The following is a 14,737-nucleotide window of genomic DNA, read 5'->3' as shown; positions in this document are numbered from 1 at the left end:
TAAGGGTAATCCACCCCTAATTTTTTTTTTCATTTTTAGGTACATACATTTTTTTTATGATCCTACTATACATTTTAAACGTTATACACCGATTATACAAAATATAATATAATATTATATTATATTAAACATAATAAACTGTACATTTTATTACTATGTAAATACATATAACCCTGAATTTGCAACTCCTTACAATCAACCCCTTTTTTATTATAAACATATACATGGCAAAAGGACGTTTGCCAGGTCAGCTAGTTACTTATATGATTAGATCATGCTTATATTTACTTGTATTTTGTGTAAAATATATTTGTATTAAAATAATTAATAATATGCAAATGCTTCGTGGTAAATTCTCGAGTTGCAATATCTAAGTTTCGTATTAAATCTGACGCTATCTCTAAATGTAATTGAATCGCAACTTGTAAACTTAGATCAATAGCAACTTTATCGTCACATCGATTCGTTCACGAGCTTCTATTGCGTTGTCTGCAGAATACTTTTCATACAATTTATCGTAATGGTTTGATAAGTTTTACACAACGTAAGGTCCTCGTTAGTCATAAAAAGGTACTTGTTCTTAAATTACTAGCCTGTTATTAAATGTTTTCATTCTTAGAAAACTTACCATGAAATACTTTTTACTTATTGTCTCTTATATATAGTTAATAAAACAAATGTTAATATTATGTAACTTAATATAATTAATTGGTCGGTCGAGTGCCCTGAACCCCAGGATGTAAAGATGGGCCAAAACAATTTTAAAATATTAAGTTGTAAATATACATTTTCGATGTTACTATTTTTTTATGTTACAGGAGGCAGACGGGCAGGAGGTTCACCTGATGTTAAGTGACACTGCCGCCCATGGTCGCACTGCCAAAAGGATAGCAAGCGCGCTGCCGGCTTTTTACGAATCGGTAAGCTCTTTTCATGAAGGACTCTAAGTCGAATTGGTTCGGAAATACTATTTTTGACAGTTCACATTTACATAAGTGTATGACTTAACTCTTTCTAGAAAGCGTAATATGAAGTGCCCAACCGCCTGCGTAGTTATAGTGTATTTTTGGAAGATTTTTGCGACCTCTACTACCATTCTGATAGTCAATTTACAGAGAACCATGATAACTATAAACCTTTCTCACTAATAATCGTCAACTTCTGGTATAAAGTAACAAAATCCATTCGGTAGTATTTGAATTCATCGTGTTGGGATGGAACCGGAAATTCTTATAATACGTAAGGATTACAATATATATAATAAATAGAATTTCAATAATTATCGGTCTGAGACGACAGTTCAAAGCCAAACAGATTTGTTTGACTTGACTGTTTGTCAATCAATTGATTTCGTGAGACTATATTATCAATTGCAAGCAATTTACAATTTGTAAAGATAATATGTTATCAAACGTGAGTCGCGGAAGTCAGCTTTTTTATTACAAACTCTGTGGTTCAGATTGATTGATTCATCAAGGGTCTGACTGATTGATCTTTTATTTCTCTTATGAGGATCAATGGAATTTCCACAGTTCTTTTCCTGTTTTGGTTTGGGCTTTGTTGTGTAATATTTTCTTTCAACATCGGTATTTTTTGTACAACCAAAATGTATAGACATTTTGAATACATAAATATACATTATAAAGCGATTGCAGAATAATATTTAGTAATGAAAATGTTCACGTGTCATTAGAATCAAACGTGTTTTGATACAGTTTCAATTTATCAATGGATAAAGAAGGGTTTTAATTTTATGATAAAAATATCAAATGTGCAAATTCATAAAATACCCGCGCCCACAGATTATATAAACACAATCATAACTGACAATTATAATATACCATAGACTATGTGATGTGAATAATTAATACAATATAAAAACTCCTTGTAACAAACAACGTAGAACCGGCGTTTGACCGTAATAAGCATTGTATACTTTGAGCAAATGTCATAATTAATTTAACATCGAAATTTTTGCTGTTTGGACATGCTTTTGTTCTCCATAAATATTTAAATTATATAATACACTTATCATGGGAAGTTGCTTATCGTTGCAGCAATACAGTGTACTCGACTCATTAAAGAGAATGTCGTTAACTAATATCGCTTTGGGAACTCTTAAACAATGTCCAAGTCAGCGAGGGTTTTGTGAAAATTTTCAAGTGTCGGATAGACAGTGCGTGACGTGAATATTGCAATACAGCATAATTCGGTTACAACTTTTATAGGATTATATCAGATCCTCTACTAGTGATTTCAAGTTACAGTCCCTTTTAATTATACGTATATAGAAGGTTATATCGTTTTGATTTAATATTTGGTGTCATAGTGCAACCACAACATTTGTATCATTAACGTTTTAATAAAATAATAACTCCAATTTATTACATAGTGATGGAGGCATGTATAATTCAAAAGGACGCCTCATTTTATATGATATTGCGGTGGACAACATAACGCGTGTGTACTTTAAAATTCAATTCGCTGTTTTCTTGAAGATAAAGAAAAATCTAATCCAGACAAATAACGTAATATATTTAATTACTATATTATGACGTCGTTGCATTAAGAATACGAAATAATAAAGTAACAAAAATTATTTGCAAAGCAACGGACGATCTTATTAGTAGTACTAACTATTTTTGGGGTGACAAGAAATGCTAGTGAGAGGAAAATAACACAATTAAACTAAATGTTTAAAGACTAGCGTATCTAAGCATGATTCCCAACCATGCTTAGATACGTTCTTAAAATTACAAATCACGACTAAGCAGAACATAAAAACATAAACAAAAATATATAAGATTTATTTGTTTTAACACAAGCGATTGGATATAAATTGGAATGTTTTTGTTCAATGTTTGAGAATCGTTGAGAATTTGTAATGATTTTCGCATCGCTCCCCGATAGTTGCAACTTACTGTGACAGCTACTGCACTACGCGAAAATGTACATTCTGAATTATTCAACTGTTTTCAAGATTGTTAATTCAGGACTTTTAATTTGTAATTGTATATATGATATACATTTATAGGACTGATTTTTGATGTTGTTTTTGTTCATTTTTATTTAATTTACATAACACATAAATTTTGAAACAAAGCATTATTGATATTTGCAATATTGATCAATCTCTCTTTACTTTTGGGACACAATTTGTACCGTCTCCAATAGAAATCAGTAAATTGATAAATGTTCATTTTTATTTTATTTAAATTACTTATAAATTATATTAGACATTGCAATTAGGGTTTCGTTATAATTTATCCTATTCATCGTCTTCTTACCTTTGCGAACCCAATTTTTAACGTCTCTAGAAGAGAATTCTTAACAAAGTCAAGTTTAAAACGCACTTGGGTTTTAATATTCGTCTTTTAGGAGATTTAATATTTACAAAGCAAGAAGATTAATATAAACTTACCAATCACAACTCCATCAACACTGGGTCCAAAAGCATAGGAAAAGTCTGGTGCCTTAACTGGTGCTGACAATAATGTCTCCAAAGGACGTTCTCGTAAGCAACGTAGAAGTGCTGGCGGTGTCAGATCTGTAAAAAATACACAACTTTAGGGTTTTGGTATGTGGATAGTTCAATGCAGAAACTTTTCTATGTAAATTGAATTTATTAAAAAAATTAAATTGTAAGAAGAAGTTTATTATTATATAGGGAATACAATAAAAAGAATGTTACTGTATAGGTTGAGTTATAGTAAATTTTTAGTGATTCGGAAAATATTTTGGAATATATTTGTAGGTTCATTCATACCAGAGTGTGAGAACTTATTAATAAATAAATATATAACATTATACATAAAAATATACCTAATAACTAATATTAACATTTAATAATTAAAAAATATTATTATATTAATAAATCAGATTACCGGGTGAACAGTTAGCATGTGAGGCAACGAGTGCTGCGTATTTATTGGGATCAGCAACCAGTGACCAGGGACTTAGACCAGACCCAGACATCAGAACAGCTCTGTGGAACAGGAGACCTGAAACAAGCAACATTTTTCATGTGTTATTGTTTAGTCAAAGTGTTTTTTGGATTGTCAAACAATCACTTAAAAACCAAGTTGAAAAACAAGATGACTTTTTATTTTATAAGTAAAGTCAAATTCAAATTCAAAAATCATTTATTCATCTAGGTAACATAATGTACACTTATGAACGTCAAAAAACAGAAATATAGATTAAATTCTTCTAATTTTACATTTACTGCCAGTTCTCAAATCAAGGGCGTAGAACGGAAGAGAAGAACTGGCAATAAACTCTCCGCCACTCTTTTTAATTGCCAAGTATTTCGACATAACACAACGTTTTTAAGGAGCTGCAACGATTACACCATGTTCCATATGACATCTTGAGTAATAAAGAATAATAAAATAAATTACAAACAAAGATTTGTCCTCTATCAGCAGGAGGCATGGTGAAATAGGAGCACGCACTTACATACTCGTGAGAACAACACGCAAATACGTAGTAGAAACAACTAATAGCACCGCAATCACGAATTCAAGTACGACCAGTCACCACAAGTAGCACCCGTTCACGAGTATGACGCATGAAATTGACCTGGGAATGCACAAGCAAAGATTGGTTTCACAATCTCACGGTGGAAAATTACATATCTAAACACTAAGCCAACTCTGATCTTCGAAACGACCTTCAAATAGAACGATATGGCTTAGCAATTCGATGAGTTCGAGTGCTAATATAAAAAATATTTTCTAAATACAAAAACTACACCACAGCAAAAAATATTCGACATGGAGAAAACTATTAAAGTAAAACTCGTATATACTCCAAGAACTCAAAACAATCTTCCGAGCTCTCATTTAGCACATCTTCATGGCAGCTAGGGCACAAGTTTCTTTCGGAACGGATTTCCTTCACTCGCTTAGATGGCTCGTGCTATGAATTTTTGTTAAGAGTTCTAGTTTCAATATAATATACTTTCCAGAAACCTTTTTGAAATAGTTTCTCTTTTGTCTTTGCTATTGAGGCCAGTGTGTTGATTCTTTTCTTTACCACAAAGAGATTACGTATTGTAAGTGTTGTATACGACTTTTTTGTTTTAACTTAGATTTTTCTTTGTATGCAGTACATATATAATTATAAATAAACGTATAAAATACCTCTAATGCCGTTTTTTGATTACTACGTGGGAGAAACGATCAGACATCTAGATTAAAATCGTAATTCCACGAAATAGTCATAAAATAAAAACAAGGATAAATGTGTTACCATTATGTAATACCTATTTTGTATTTATTTCTTAATTTAAAAAAACACAAAAACAAGAGGTATTTTCAATTTTTAACATTCGACGAGTACTTAAACTGCGCAGCACTGCTCAAAATATTACGTTAATATTAGAGCATCTATTTATTTGTCTTATATTCAGCATAATATGCACGCAATAAATATTGCAAAAGCAGATCGTATCTCATCAAAATATAACTGCTTAATTAATCTAGTTATTTAAAAGCTTTTAAAATATAGTCGATTGATTACGTAAAATTCTCTATAAAATAAAAATAAATTCGACAGTGTTTTCATGTTTATGGCCTAGTGGCACCTTATATGTTAATTTTTATCATAATGTAAAACACAAAGTGTATTTATAGTATTTAAGTGAGTTTATATCATACGTTTGTACATGTTTGATTTTGTGACTCCAATCCTGGATCTTGAACTAAGTATTTCCAGCACATAGGACAGAAGTATATCCATCGTATAAACCGCTGTCATTCTGAATAAACAATTTATTAGTATTATAAGGACTAATTAGACGGTTCAAGGAGTTTAGAGTAGACCTTGCTTAGCGCATCGGTGTAGCAATTCTAAAATTTTAGAAGACATATTTCAGAGAGATTTTTATGTTGTAATTGAATATATTTTTATGAAATATCTATATGAGGTAAGGTTACTACTTACATATAATAATTGCATTATCTAAGTACAAAGCACTGTACTCGTTATTAGAGAGAATAAGAGACCTCTGACGATGCCTTTTAAGAGCCATTACGTCTGTAATGCACCACAACACAGGCTAGTTGCACTTTCGACTGTCACTAAATAACTCTGTCACAAAGGTCAAGTTAGTGTATAATTCGACCTTGACATATATTTTACTATTTAGGGAGTGATTAACGATCAAAATGGCGTCCTAATTGATACGTTTTAGAACTTGAAGGTTAAGAGCTTAGAGTGCGAGGTGAAGTGCGCTTCTTAATGCGATTGCGGTTAAGCCCCGTACTTAGCTGTAATTATTACTTGGAAGACCATCTTCGTCTGCGTATATTTAAGAAAGGTTTTAACAGGCTTCTTTAATAGAAAATCACAGAGATAGATTTTTGTCCACACATAACTTCGCCGGTTGTGGACCGATTTAAATGGTAAAGTAAGTGAAGAAAATGGTGAATGGTTTGAGTTGCTATTCTACTGGGAAGATGTGAACCAATTTTGAAAAAAATATATAATTTGTCATTATTAAAACATTTTGTAAATTTTAAAAAAAATTTCTAACGTTTCAAAAAAAATCAGTGGCGCTACAACCTCTTTAGGTCTTGGCCTCAGATTTCTGAATCTGTTTCATGATCATTTTTTAAATATAATAGGCAAGTGTTAAATGTGCTCATAGAAAGAAAGTTCATCGGTGCACAGCCGGGGATCGAACCTACGACCGATTCAGGTATGAGAGTCGCACGCTGAAGCCACTAGGCCAACACTGTTCTTCAAATGTTTCAATTATATATATTCGTGAATCGGGTAACTTAAAAATAACAACTAAAATATATACTATAAAAAATTCATTTAATAAATATAAACGTTTTTATCCGAAACATAATGAGTAAAGTTTGTATTTTTATAGTTCGTCCAAGTAACTATTAAAATAAGTCCACAGAATATTAAACTCAGCGCGCCAGTTTTACATATAATAATTAAAAAAGTTTGCTCTGCGGCTGACGTAAATCACAGTTTTATTATCGAATGCAAAAAAATAGGTATAGTACTAACAAGCGATCAAGAAATAACTCGGTTTTTCAAATACAACATAAATCGTTTTGTAAGCTAAAAGTTAAATTATAGACTAAGTTAATAAATGTATCGCTACCATATGCCTAAGAACTGTATATATAAGGAAACATTATCTTAGACACTTTTATAAAATTGTCTAATACGAGATTATTTATTTATTAACACTTCGTTACATTACAATATAAAAATTGAACATAATTAAATGAAAAGGATTGCAACTGGCGGCCAACGAGATATCCCAAATAGTTATTAATTTAGGAAAGTATTGAATATTTTGAATATTTTTCTACGTTACAAAAACTTGTTTTTGCACCACTTGTTTAACAGTTTGTATTTTATATATATTATAAGTTATATATTTCAGTTTGTATTTTATATTATTATTTAAAGCTCATAACAAACGTTCGTATATGCACAGCTTATTCGAATATTTATTTTCATATTGTCAATGAATTCATATCCGTCAATCGCGAATGGGATTGGCAGCCTGCAATATAGTTCATTCGTTTTGTATTGGTCAGCTTTGTCAGATTTTACGCATTAAGCTAAATGTATGAGGCGCATATACTATTGTTTATATTGCTCATTGTACTTTGTTTTAAATTCACATACTGTTACCACACATTTTATCAAACTTCGAAAAACATATTTGGCAATATAATAACGTAGTGCCACTATTTTAGCTGTGTTAAAAAAGTGAAATAAAATATGTATATTTGGAAACATAAGATACAGGTATCACTTATTCCACGTCATTTAATTTGAATCTGTAGGCATCTCGACTCATCGGCAAAGACGACAGAGGGTGTAGGCCGAGAGAAAAAGGCGGCGGAAAAAACTCTCGGTACTCTTTTAAAAAAGCAAATCATCGAACAACACTTATTTTAAAACAAATATCCCAAATTAATAAAAGTAGCCTATCCAGCACTAGTCCCAGGCCCTTTTATCAACTAGGTAATCGTTAAGTCTATAGTAAGCCTTTTTACACAGCTTATCTTTAATACATTTCTTAAATTTATTAAAAGGCAGAGATAAAAGAGCGTCTGGGATTTTATTAAAGAAGAGTATCCCTTTCCCAAATAAAGAATTCCTAACTTTAGATGGTCTAGTACGGGGATATTGCAGTCCGTGTACTCCACATTTCGTAATCATTTATTTTGCTTAATAGGTAGAATTATTTTGGTGGTCAACCGTCTGCCTGATACACACCGTTAATTTGTGGGTGTAAGGCGAGCAGGTTCTTCACGATGTTTTCGTCCTCGTACGGCCGAGTATTAAATGCGCATTTACTTGTATACACCGTGAATTGTGTACTTAGGAATTTTGATACCAGTACACATTTCTCCGTCTTATTCGGGCAGTATCTTAGTAGTAAGGAGATTGGGGTTACACGAATATTCTTCGATTTGATTTCTGGAGCAACAGCAATAACACAAAAATGCTTTATTTAATTTTGATTTTCTGAATATTTCAAAAAATATCACACTTAGAAATGTGACCCATTTACACATGAGTACAGGTCACACGAACAATGCTTAACAAAATTTACAAAAAGAGATTTTATGGTATATTTATTTGACTAAAGCAACATATAAAGTATTATAAAAAAAAAATTCCGTCGCGCTACAATCTCTTTAGGCCTCAGCCTCAGGTTACTGAACCTGTTTCATGTTCATTTTCAGTTAAATGATCAGCCTCCTATGCATGACACACGCTGTCGAGTCACGATTGACAGTTTTGGGTCTAAGACATCTTGGTTTCCTTACGAAATTTTTCGTCATCGTTCGAACGAATGTTAAATGCGTACTTAGGAAGAAAGTCCATTGGTGTACAGCCGGGGATCGAACCTACAACATCAGGGATGAGAGTCGCACACTGAAGCTACTTGGCCAACACTGTTCTGTATAAAAATTATAATAACTTGAATTGGGACTAGCTGTACTTTAAGTTCAACCAAGTTAAGTGCATAATTTTGGTGAATGTCTAAAAATCTTTAAATCGGAGGCACTATATAGTTTGAAATAAACCCACATTTTCTTAGAAAATAATTGTTTGGAGTGCAGAAATATTTGCGACGAACCGCAGAGTCAGCAAGTATTCTTGCCGGAATAGTTAAGCGCCCTTTTCGTTCCGTTGCCATACTTCACCTCATAATACCATTATAACAAAGTTAGGAATTTTAAAAATTTATATTTTACATACTTGTGTCAAAGAAAAGAGTTGAAGTCAAGATGTGTTGTTGTCTAGGCAGATATGGCATATAATATTAGTTTTGTGACTTTAAAATAGATGGTACATATTCTATAGTGAATCTGTTTTATAAAAAAATATGTATTTTTGTAGAGTATTTCATACGTACATTATAGAAAAGGTTTACTTATATATATTTACTATTGAGAAAAGTACGTTTTGTAACAATTACTGGCCCTTCAAATTTAAAATATATAAGTAGTAGTAGAACTTTTTTTTAGAATAAAATATGAGTTATTCGCTTTGAGCTCTGAAGATGCGGTGAAAGCGTGCGAAAATGCCTTAGAATAGACCCCTAAGGAAGAATGTGCCCACTGCTTTTCACAGTGCTTCCATCGAATGTGTAGAAAGGAACGGAGATTACTTAAGCCGTTTTTCATTTTCTAAACATTTTCAGTGTTACCTAGGTATTGCTAACACAAGAACGAACGAAATTCTTGTTTTGACTTAAATTCATGCGCTCGATGCATTCGAGCAAAAATGAATAATTTCGAACATCGATACAGTGCGAACACAAAACATCTCCACGAAGCATCCTTAATTTTCAAAGAGGAATTGTAAATTTGAAGGCATCGCAAAGTGGAAATTGCAATTGCAGAATTTCTGTTACATTCGATCGCAACTGGGTCAGAAAAAGTGAGGTATAGTTTGCATATTCATAGCGGATTATGTGATAGGCTTAGCCGAGATTGGATGAATAAAATGTTATGGAAAAAAATTCAAGGGCCGATCATTTACTTTTATTTTTTAACCGAAAATTTATATTAACTATTATATCTATACAAATAAAAAGACTCATACGACAAAAAACAAGTAAAAAAATATTCAAAATAATATGTTTGAGTCTTCTTCCACATTTACCATGGAGTTTATTCAGAGGAGTTAGCGTTAGAGAAAGCGAGCCTTTTTATTTAAAAATATTTAGGGTAACAAATCCCCTTTTCAATAATAAATTGTTTCTATTGAGGATCGTATAATATTAGCATATACTATTTTGAAATAAAAACTATTTCGTAGTCGTTCGTATCATAGTCGTTTTCTCTATGAAGTTAATATTCGAACTGTAACGAAACTAAAATATTCAAAATGAATTCATCAACGAACGACAAACTTTAATATTCATGTGTTGATTGTAAAGTTATCGGAAAATTTTCTGAAAAATAGTAAAAGTTATAAGTTTTTTAATACATCATTTATCATATGTATCATAAACATAAACAAAAAAAACTTAAACTATGAGGTTACCGAGAAAATGCTTATCATAACTAAATAGTTGAGCATAAAGTTTGACACAAATTTTATGTAAATTTTAGTTAATAATTATTTGGAGTATGATTGTGCAATATTTTTACGTCAATTATTCAGAACACACACATACACAGACACACATACACAGACACTCATACACAAACACACACATACACAAACACACACATACACAAACACACACGCATACACCATGTGGTTTCCTTATAATTAATATAATTATCTATTCTTTACATATAATCATTTTGTCGATCCGAAGTGGTGGAGGCCTGATGACCTGTAACACAGGTGTACAACCTTTAGCAGGCATCAGTCTCACTTAAGCAATAGCAGTGATCCAAATAAGAATGACAATTATTGTATATGTTTTTATATGTTTTTGTTTTTGTGAGAAAATAAATAAATATTATTATTATTATTATTATTATTATTATTATTATTATTATTATTATCATGTTAGTTTGAAGTTATATCATTATAATGCTTTTATTGTATATATATTCATTCCGTATTAGGAACATATTATTTCAATAACACGACAAAGATCAATATAGTAGGTATATATATAAACTATAAGTTATATAAAAAGTTAGACTCACAAAGCTCACCGATATCCAGATTATATGCATTTTGATAAACGAGCTAGGTCTGGATATCCATAGTTGCTCACCTGTTAAGATGTCTTAAGTTTATTTTTTTAACTAGTAATTTTTTGTTTTCTTAAATAGTTGTTTTGTTTTGTTTAATATTTCTTCATGTATGTCATGTTTGCCTATAAGTGCTTGTCATATTAAAAATAGTATTTTGTGATTTTTTTAGCGATGTAACAGTGTGCCAAGCGTTGGCAAGCTTTCTTTCAATAAATAAAGAAATAGATGACTTTAGAATTACATGAATAATAAAAAATATATATAAGTTCTCACTTATAAGTTACCAATGCCAAGTTCTTAACCTATCCTATCAAATTATGATTCTGTCCTGTCTAAATATTGTGAAGTAAATATTTTTATAGGGTTCTACTCAATCGCTTTTTTAATAATTTACGCTTGAATCGCTAAACTGAATAATTTGGATGACAGAGACAAATGAAGCGGTAAGGTAAGGTTATATTTTAGAAATAATAAAAAACCTTAACGAAAGTAATGAAACGTAATTCAATAGCGCCCAAGATTAAATATTCATGTTACTGTTCTGTAAATCTATACTTACTGCTTTTATTAGTTAAATTAATTTAATTTAAAAATATAACAATTTCTTAAAGACGCAATATACTATGACTACCTAGTATTTAACTTCGTTATATTATCAGTTGCTATTATTAAAAAATATAGCTATTTGTCCAAAACACAGTATATATCCTGACTTTACGGATAATACCTACGGTTAAATTTTACCGACGGATCTAAGGTTTAGTTTATCTTATTATTATTTTTTTTACTTTAGATTAAGGTTCTATATTTTTTTCATATGATATTTGGTTTTGCACTTTACTTGTCACCTTGGTTATCTGGAAGATATCGCTTGTTAGCGATAAGGCCGTCCGTTGCGCACCTATAAATGTTTTTATTTATGCAATGAAGTGTGAACAAATAAATAAATACAGTATGCAGAATTCCATTTAACTTTAAGTTGCCCAGTCGTTTGCATTCTGTTCCAAAAAAAATGTGCGAATATATGTATGTTAAACTATTATAACCTAGTGGTGCTGACTCTATATCCATAAAACGTACTAAGGCCACACTGTTTTATTAATTCAATTCGGACGAGCTAAACTTACGCTGTGCCGGTTTATTTATTAATAACCTAAGGCACTCTTACGTTGAAATTCTAAACCAGGTCGGGACATAAACGCTGTCTTCGTGCAAAATAATATAAAGCTTAAAGTAACACAGATAATGGAAATCAGCTTGCTTATGCCAGTTGCAGTCGAATAACGGGTAGTAATTATCCTCTTCATCGCATTGTGTCTTTTCATAATAAAATGCGGTAAGATTATAACATAGGTATTGTTTTGTTCTTGTACAGAAGTATACACGAGACGACACTTATGGATAGGAATTATATTTTAATGTTGTATAACATTCACGTTCAAACATATTTGAACTATAATCGCTTTTAATATTATAACATCGCATAACAGATCGATTGATAGAGTGGCTAAGGTGATTGTTAAGTATGAAACGCATAAAGTTACTCAATTTTGTTATTAAAAAATACACATTGCGTAGCTGTTTCTTCTGATCTGTGGCATGGCTGAGTCAGAATTATTTCGGCGCAAAATTATAGCGAAGTATTTTACGAGGAACTTTTGCGAAGAGCGAAAGCAAGTTGGAAATACTTTAGGCTAGTTTTTCCTTAATACTGTAAGTGCATTAGGTTAAATAATAAAAACTTAATCGGTATTTACGTATTATTCTTTCTTTACAGATTTGCCTTCTTCAGTAATATTTTTTATACTAAAGTATCTAAAGATAAAACAGCAAATATTTTTAATAGAACAGAAGGGAAACGGGCAGAAGCCTTATCTGATGTTGAGAAACCATAGCCACTCACATTGTTATAATTGTTACGCTGTTTTTTTATTTTTATATATGAAAATTTTAATTTTTAAAAGAAATTGCGTGATCAATACTATCTATCTCTATACATATAAAATTCCCGTGTCACAATGTTCATTCCCATACTCCTCCGAAACGGCTGTAAGTCTGAAAATCGGCTACTATCTATCTTTGAATCTCCTAATTGTTTGTATCCACGCCAAAAGAAAATGTATTTTTTAGACAAAATTCTATGTTTTTATTTTTTATTATACAGCATTCAACCCTTAATTTTCATCTACTCTCTACAATCAACTTCTTATTTTTGTTTGATCTGCACTTATAATGTGAACTCTGAAGTCTGAGGTTTATATAAAGAAAAAGCACAGAAAACCCTCTGGGGTAATATAGCAAAATGTTCCATGTTGGTATGTTCTAAAATGATAGGCTTGGCATTAGGGAGAAACGAAGTTAGCGGGGGCAGCTTATTTGATAAAATTAACTAATCTTTGAGCCTCACATCTGAAATGGGCATTGTCGGTCTAAAAACGCAATAAAGGTCGACAATGAGGCACTTTACCCGTGTGTAGCAAAGTATTCCTCATTAGGTGAAGATATATAAGTATGAGCAGAAACAAACAAAGGGCCAGATAGTGACAAACAGATGCAATTTGTAATCTAAATCTAGTTGAGTCTTTACATCACTTTAGATAAAACTCAATTTATATAATTAACCTCGTTTTATATAATCGATTTACATAATACAATAAGCGCTACGCGTGGTTAGGTTTTTATGAGTGACTGGAGAGATTAGGCAGAAGACATTTTTTTTTTAATTTACATGAACAATATCATTGTAATATATTTTATATATTGATTAATTAATATAAGCTTAGCTCTATTTTAATTATTTAATATAATACATATTAAATAATTTAAATAGAGCTAACCCAATTGCGCCAATTAATTAATTAAACCTCTTCACATTTTTGTGTCTGTTTCGTGACCATTTGTCTAATAGGCAATCAGCTATCTGTGCCTGACATACGCCGTGGACTTTTAGTGTCCTACGGGTGTCCTTACGATGTTTTCTTTCATCGTGACATACAGTCCATTGGTGCACAGCTGCGATTTGCGTGTGACTCTCATCCATGAAAATCTCACAACTACCTCATGGCGGAGAGTCGTATGCTGACAACACTAGTTTTTCTCTCTCTCAGGCCTTGCTTTCTTCTCTCGCGACTATTAGGATAGGCTTACCTTCTGGTACCGCTAGTGAAGTAAGTAGAAAGTGGACACAGGCCGCCCCAGTCCCATGACCCATTAGTGTGACGTTCGTAGGATCACCGCCAAACACAGCTACGTTCTCCTTGATCCAGTGGAGCGCAGCAATCTGATCCATAATACCATAGTTGGCAGGAGAGCGAGGGAACTCATCTGATCGAGGGTTGAGGAAGCCTGCAAAGAAATTTTGCTCTTATATAGTCATACAATATCGACTTACTAAGAGGAAATAAGTACTTCTTTTGCACAGCGTTTAACGTTAGAATGCCACTAAGAATCATCAATATAGGTGGGTAGCGGGCGGGGGAAGCTGTTCTGAGCAGTTATGCGGACGACGAGGCATAGAAGAT

The 14,737-nt window shown here is 31.8% G+C and overlaps 1 protein-coding gene across 1 annotated transcript in view; it reads right to left on the bottom strand.

The window, feature by feature from the left end:
* LOC110994006 (neuroligin-4, X-linked) overlaps positions 1-14,737 on the bottom strand; it is a 68,431-nt gene that overhangs the window by 12,256 nt on the left and 41,438 nt on the right. The window contains exons 4-6 of the mRNA XM_022260473.2: positions 14,364-14,561; positions 3,885-4,001; positions 3,422-3,547 (exon numbers count right to left, since the gene is read on the bottom strand). Of these exons, the coding sequence (XP_022116165.1) occupies positions 3,422-3,547; positions 3,885-4,001; positions 14,364-14,561 (441 nt within the window). The remainder of the gene's footprint in view (positions 1-3,421; positions 3,548-3,884; positions 4,002-14,363; positions 14,562-14,737) is intronic.

Source organism: Pieris rapae, chromosome 10, assembly GCF_905147795.1.
Source record: "Pieris rapae chromosome 10, ilPieRapa1.1, whole genome shotgun sequence".
Classification (NCBI taxonomy): domain Eukaryota; kingdom Metazoa; phylum Arthropoda; class Insecta; order Lepidoptera; family Pieridae; genus Pieris; species Pieris rapae.
Note: the sequence above shows the minus strand (reverse complement) of the source record. Positions and strands in the feature narration are given on the sequence as shown.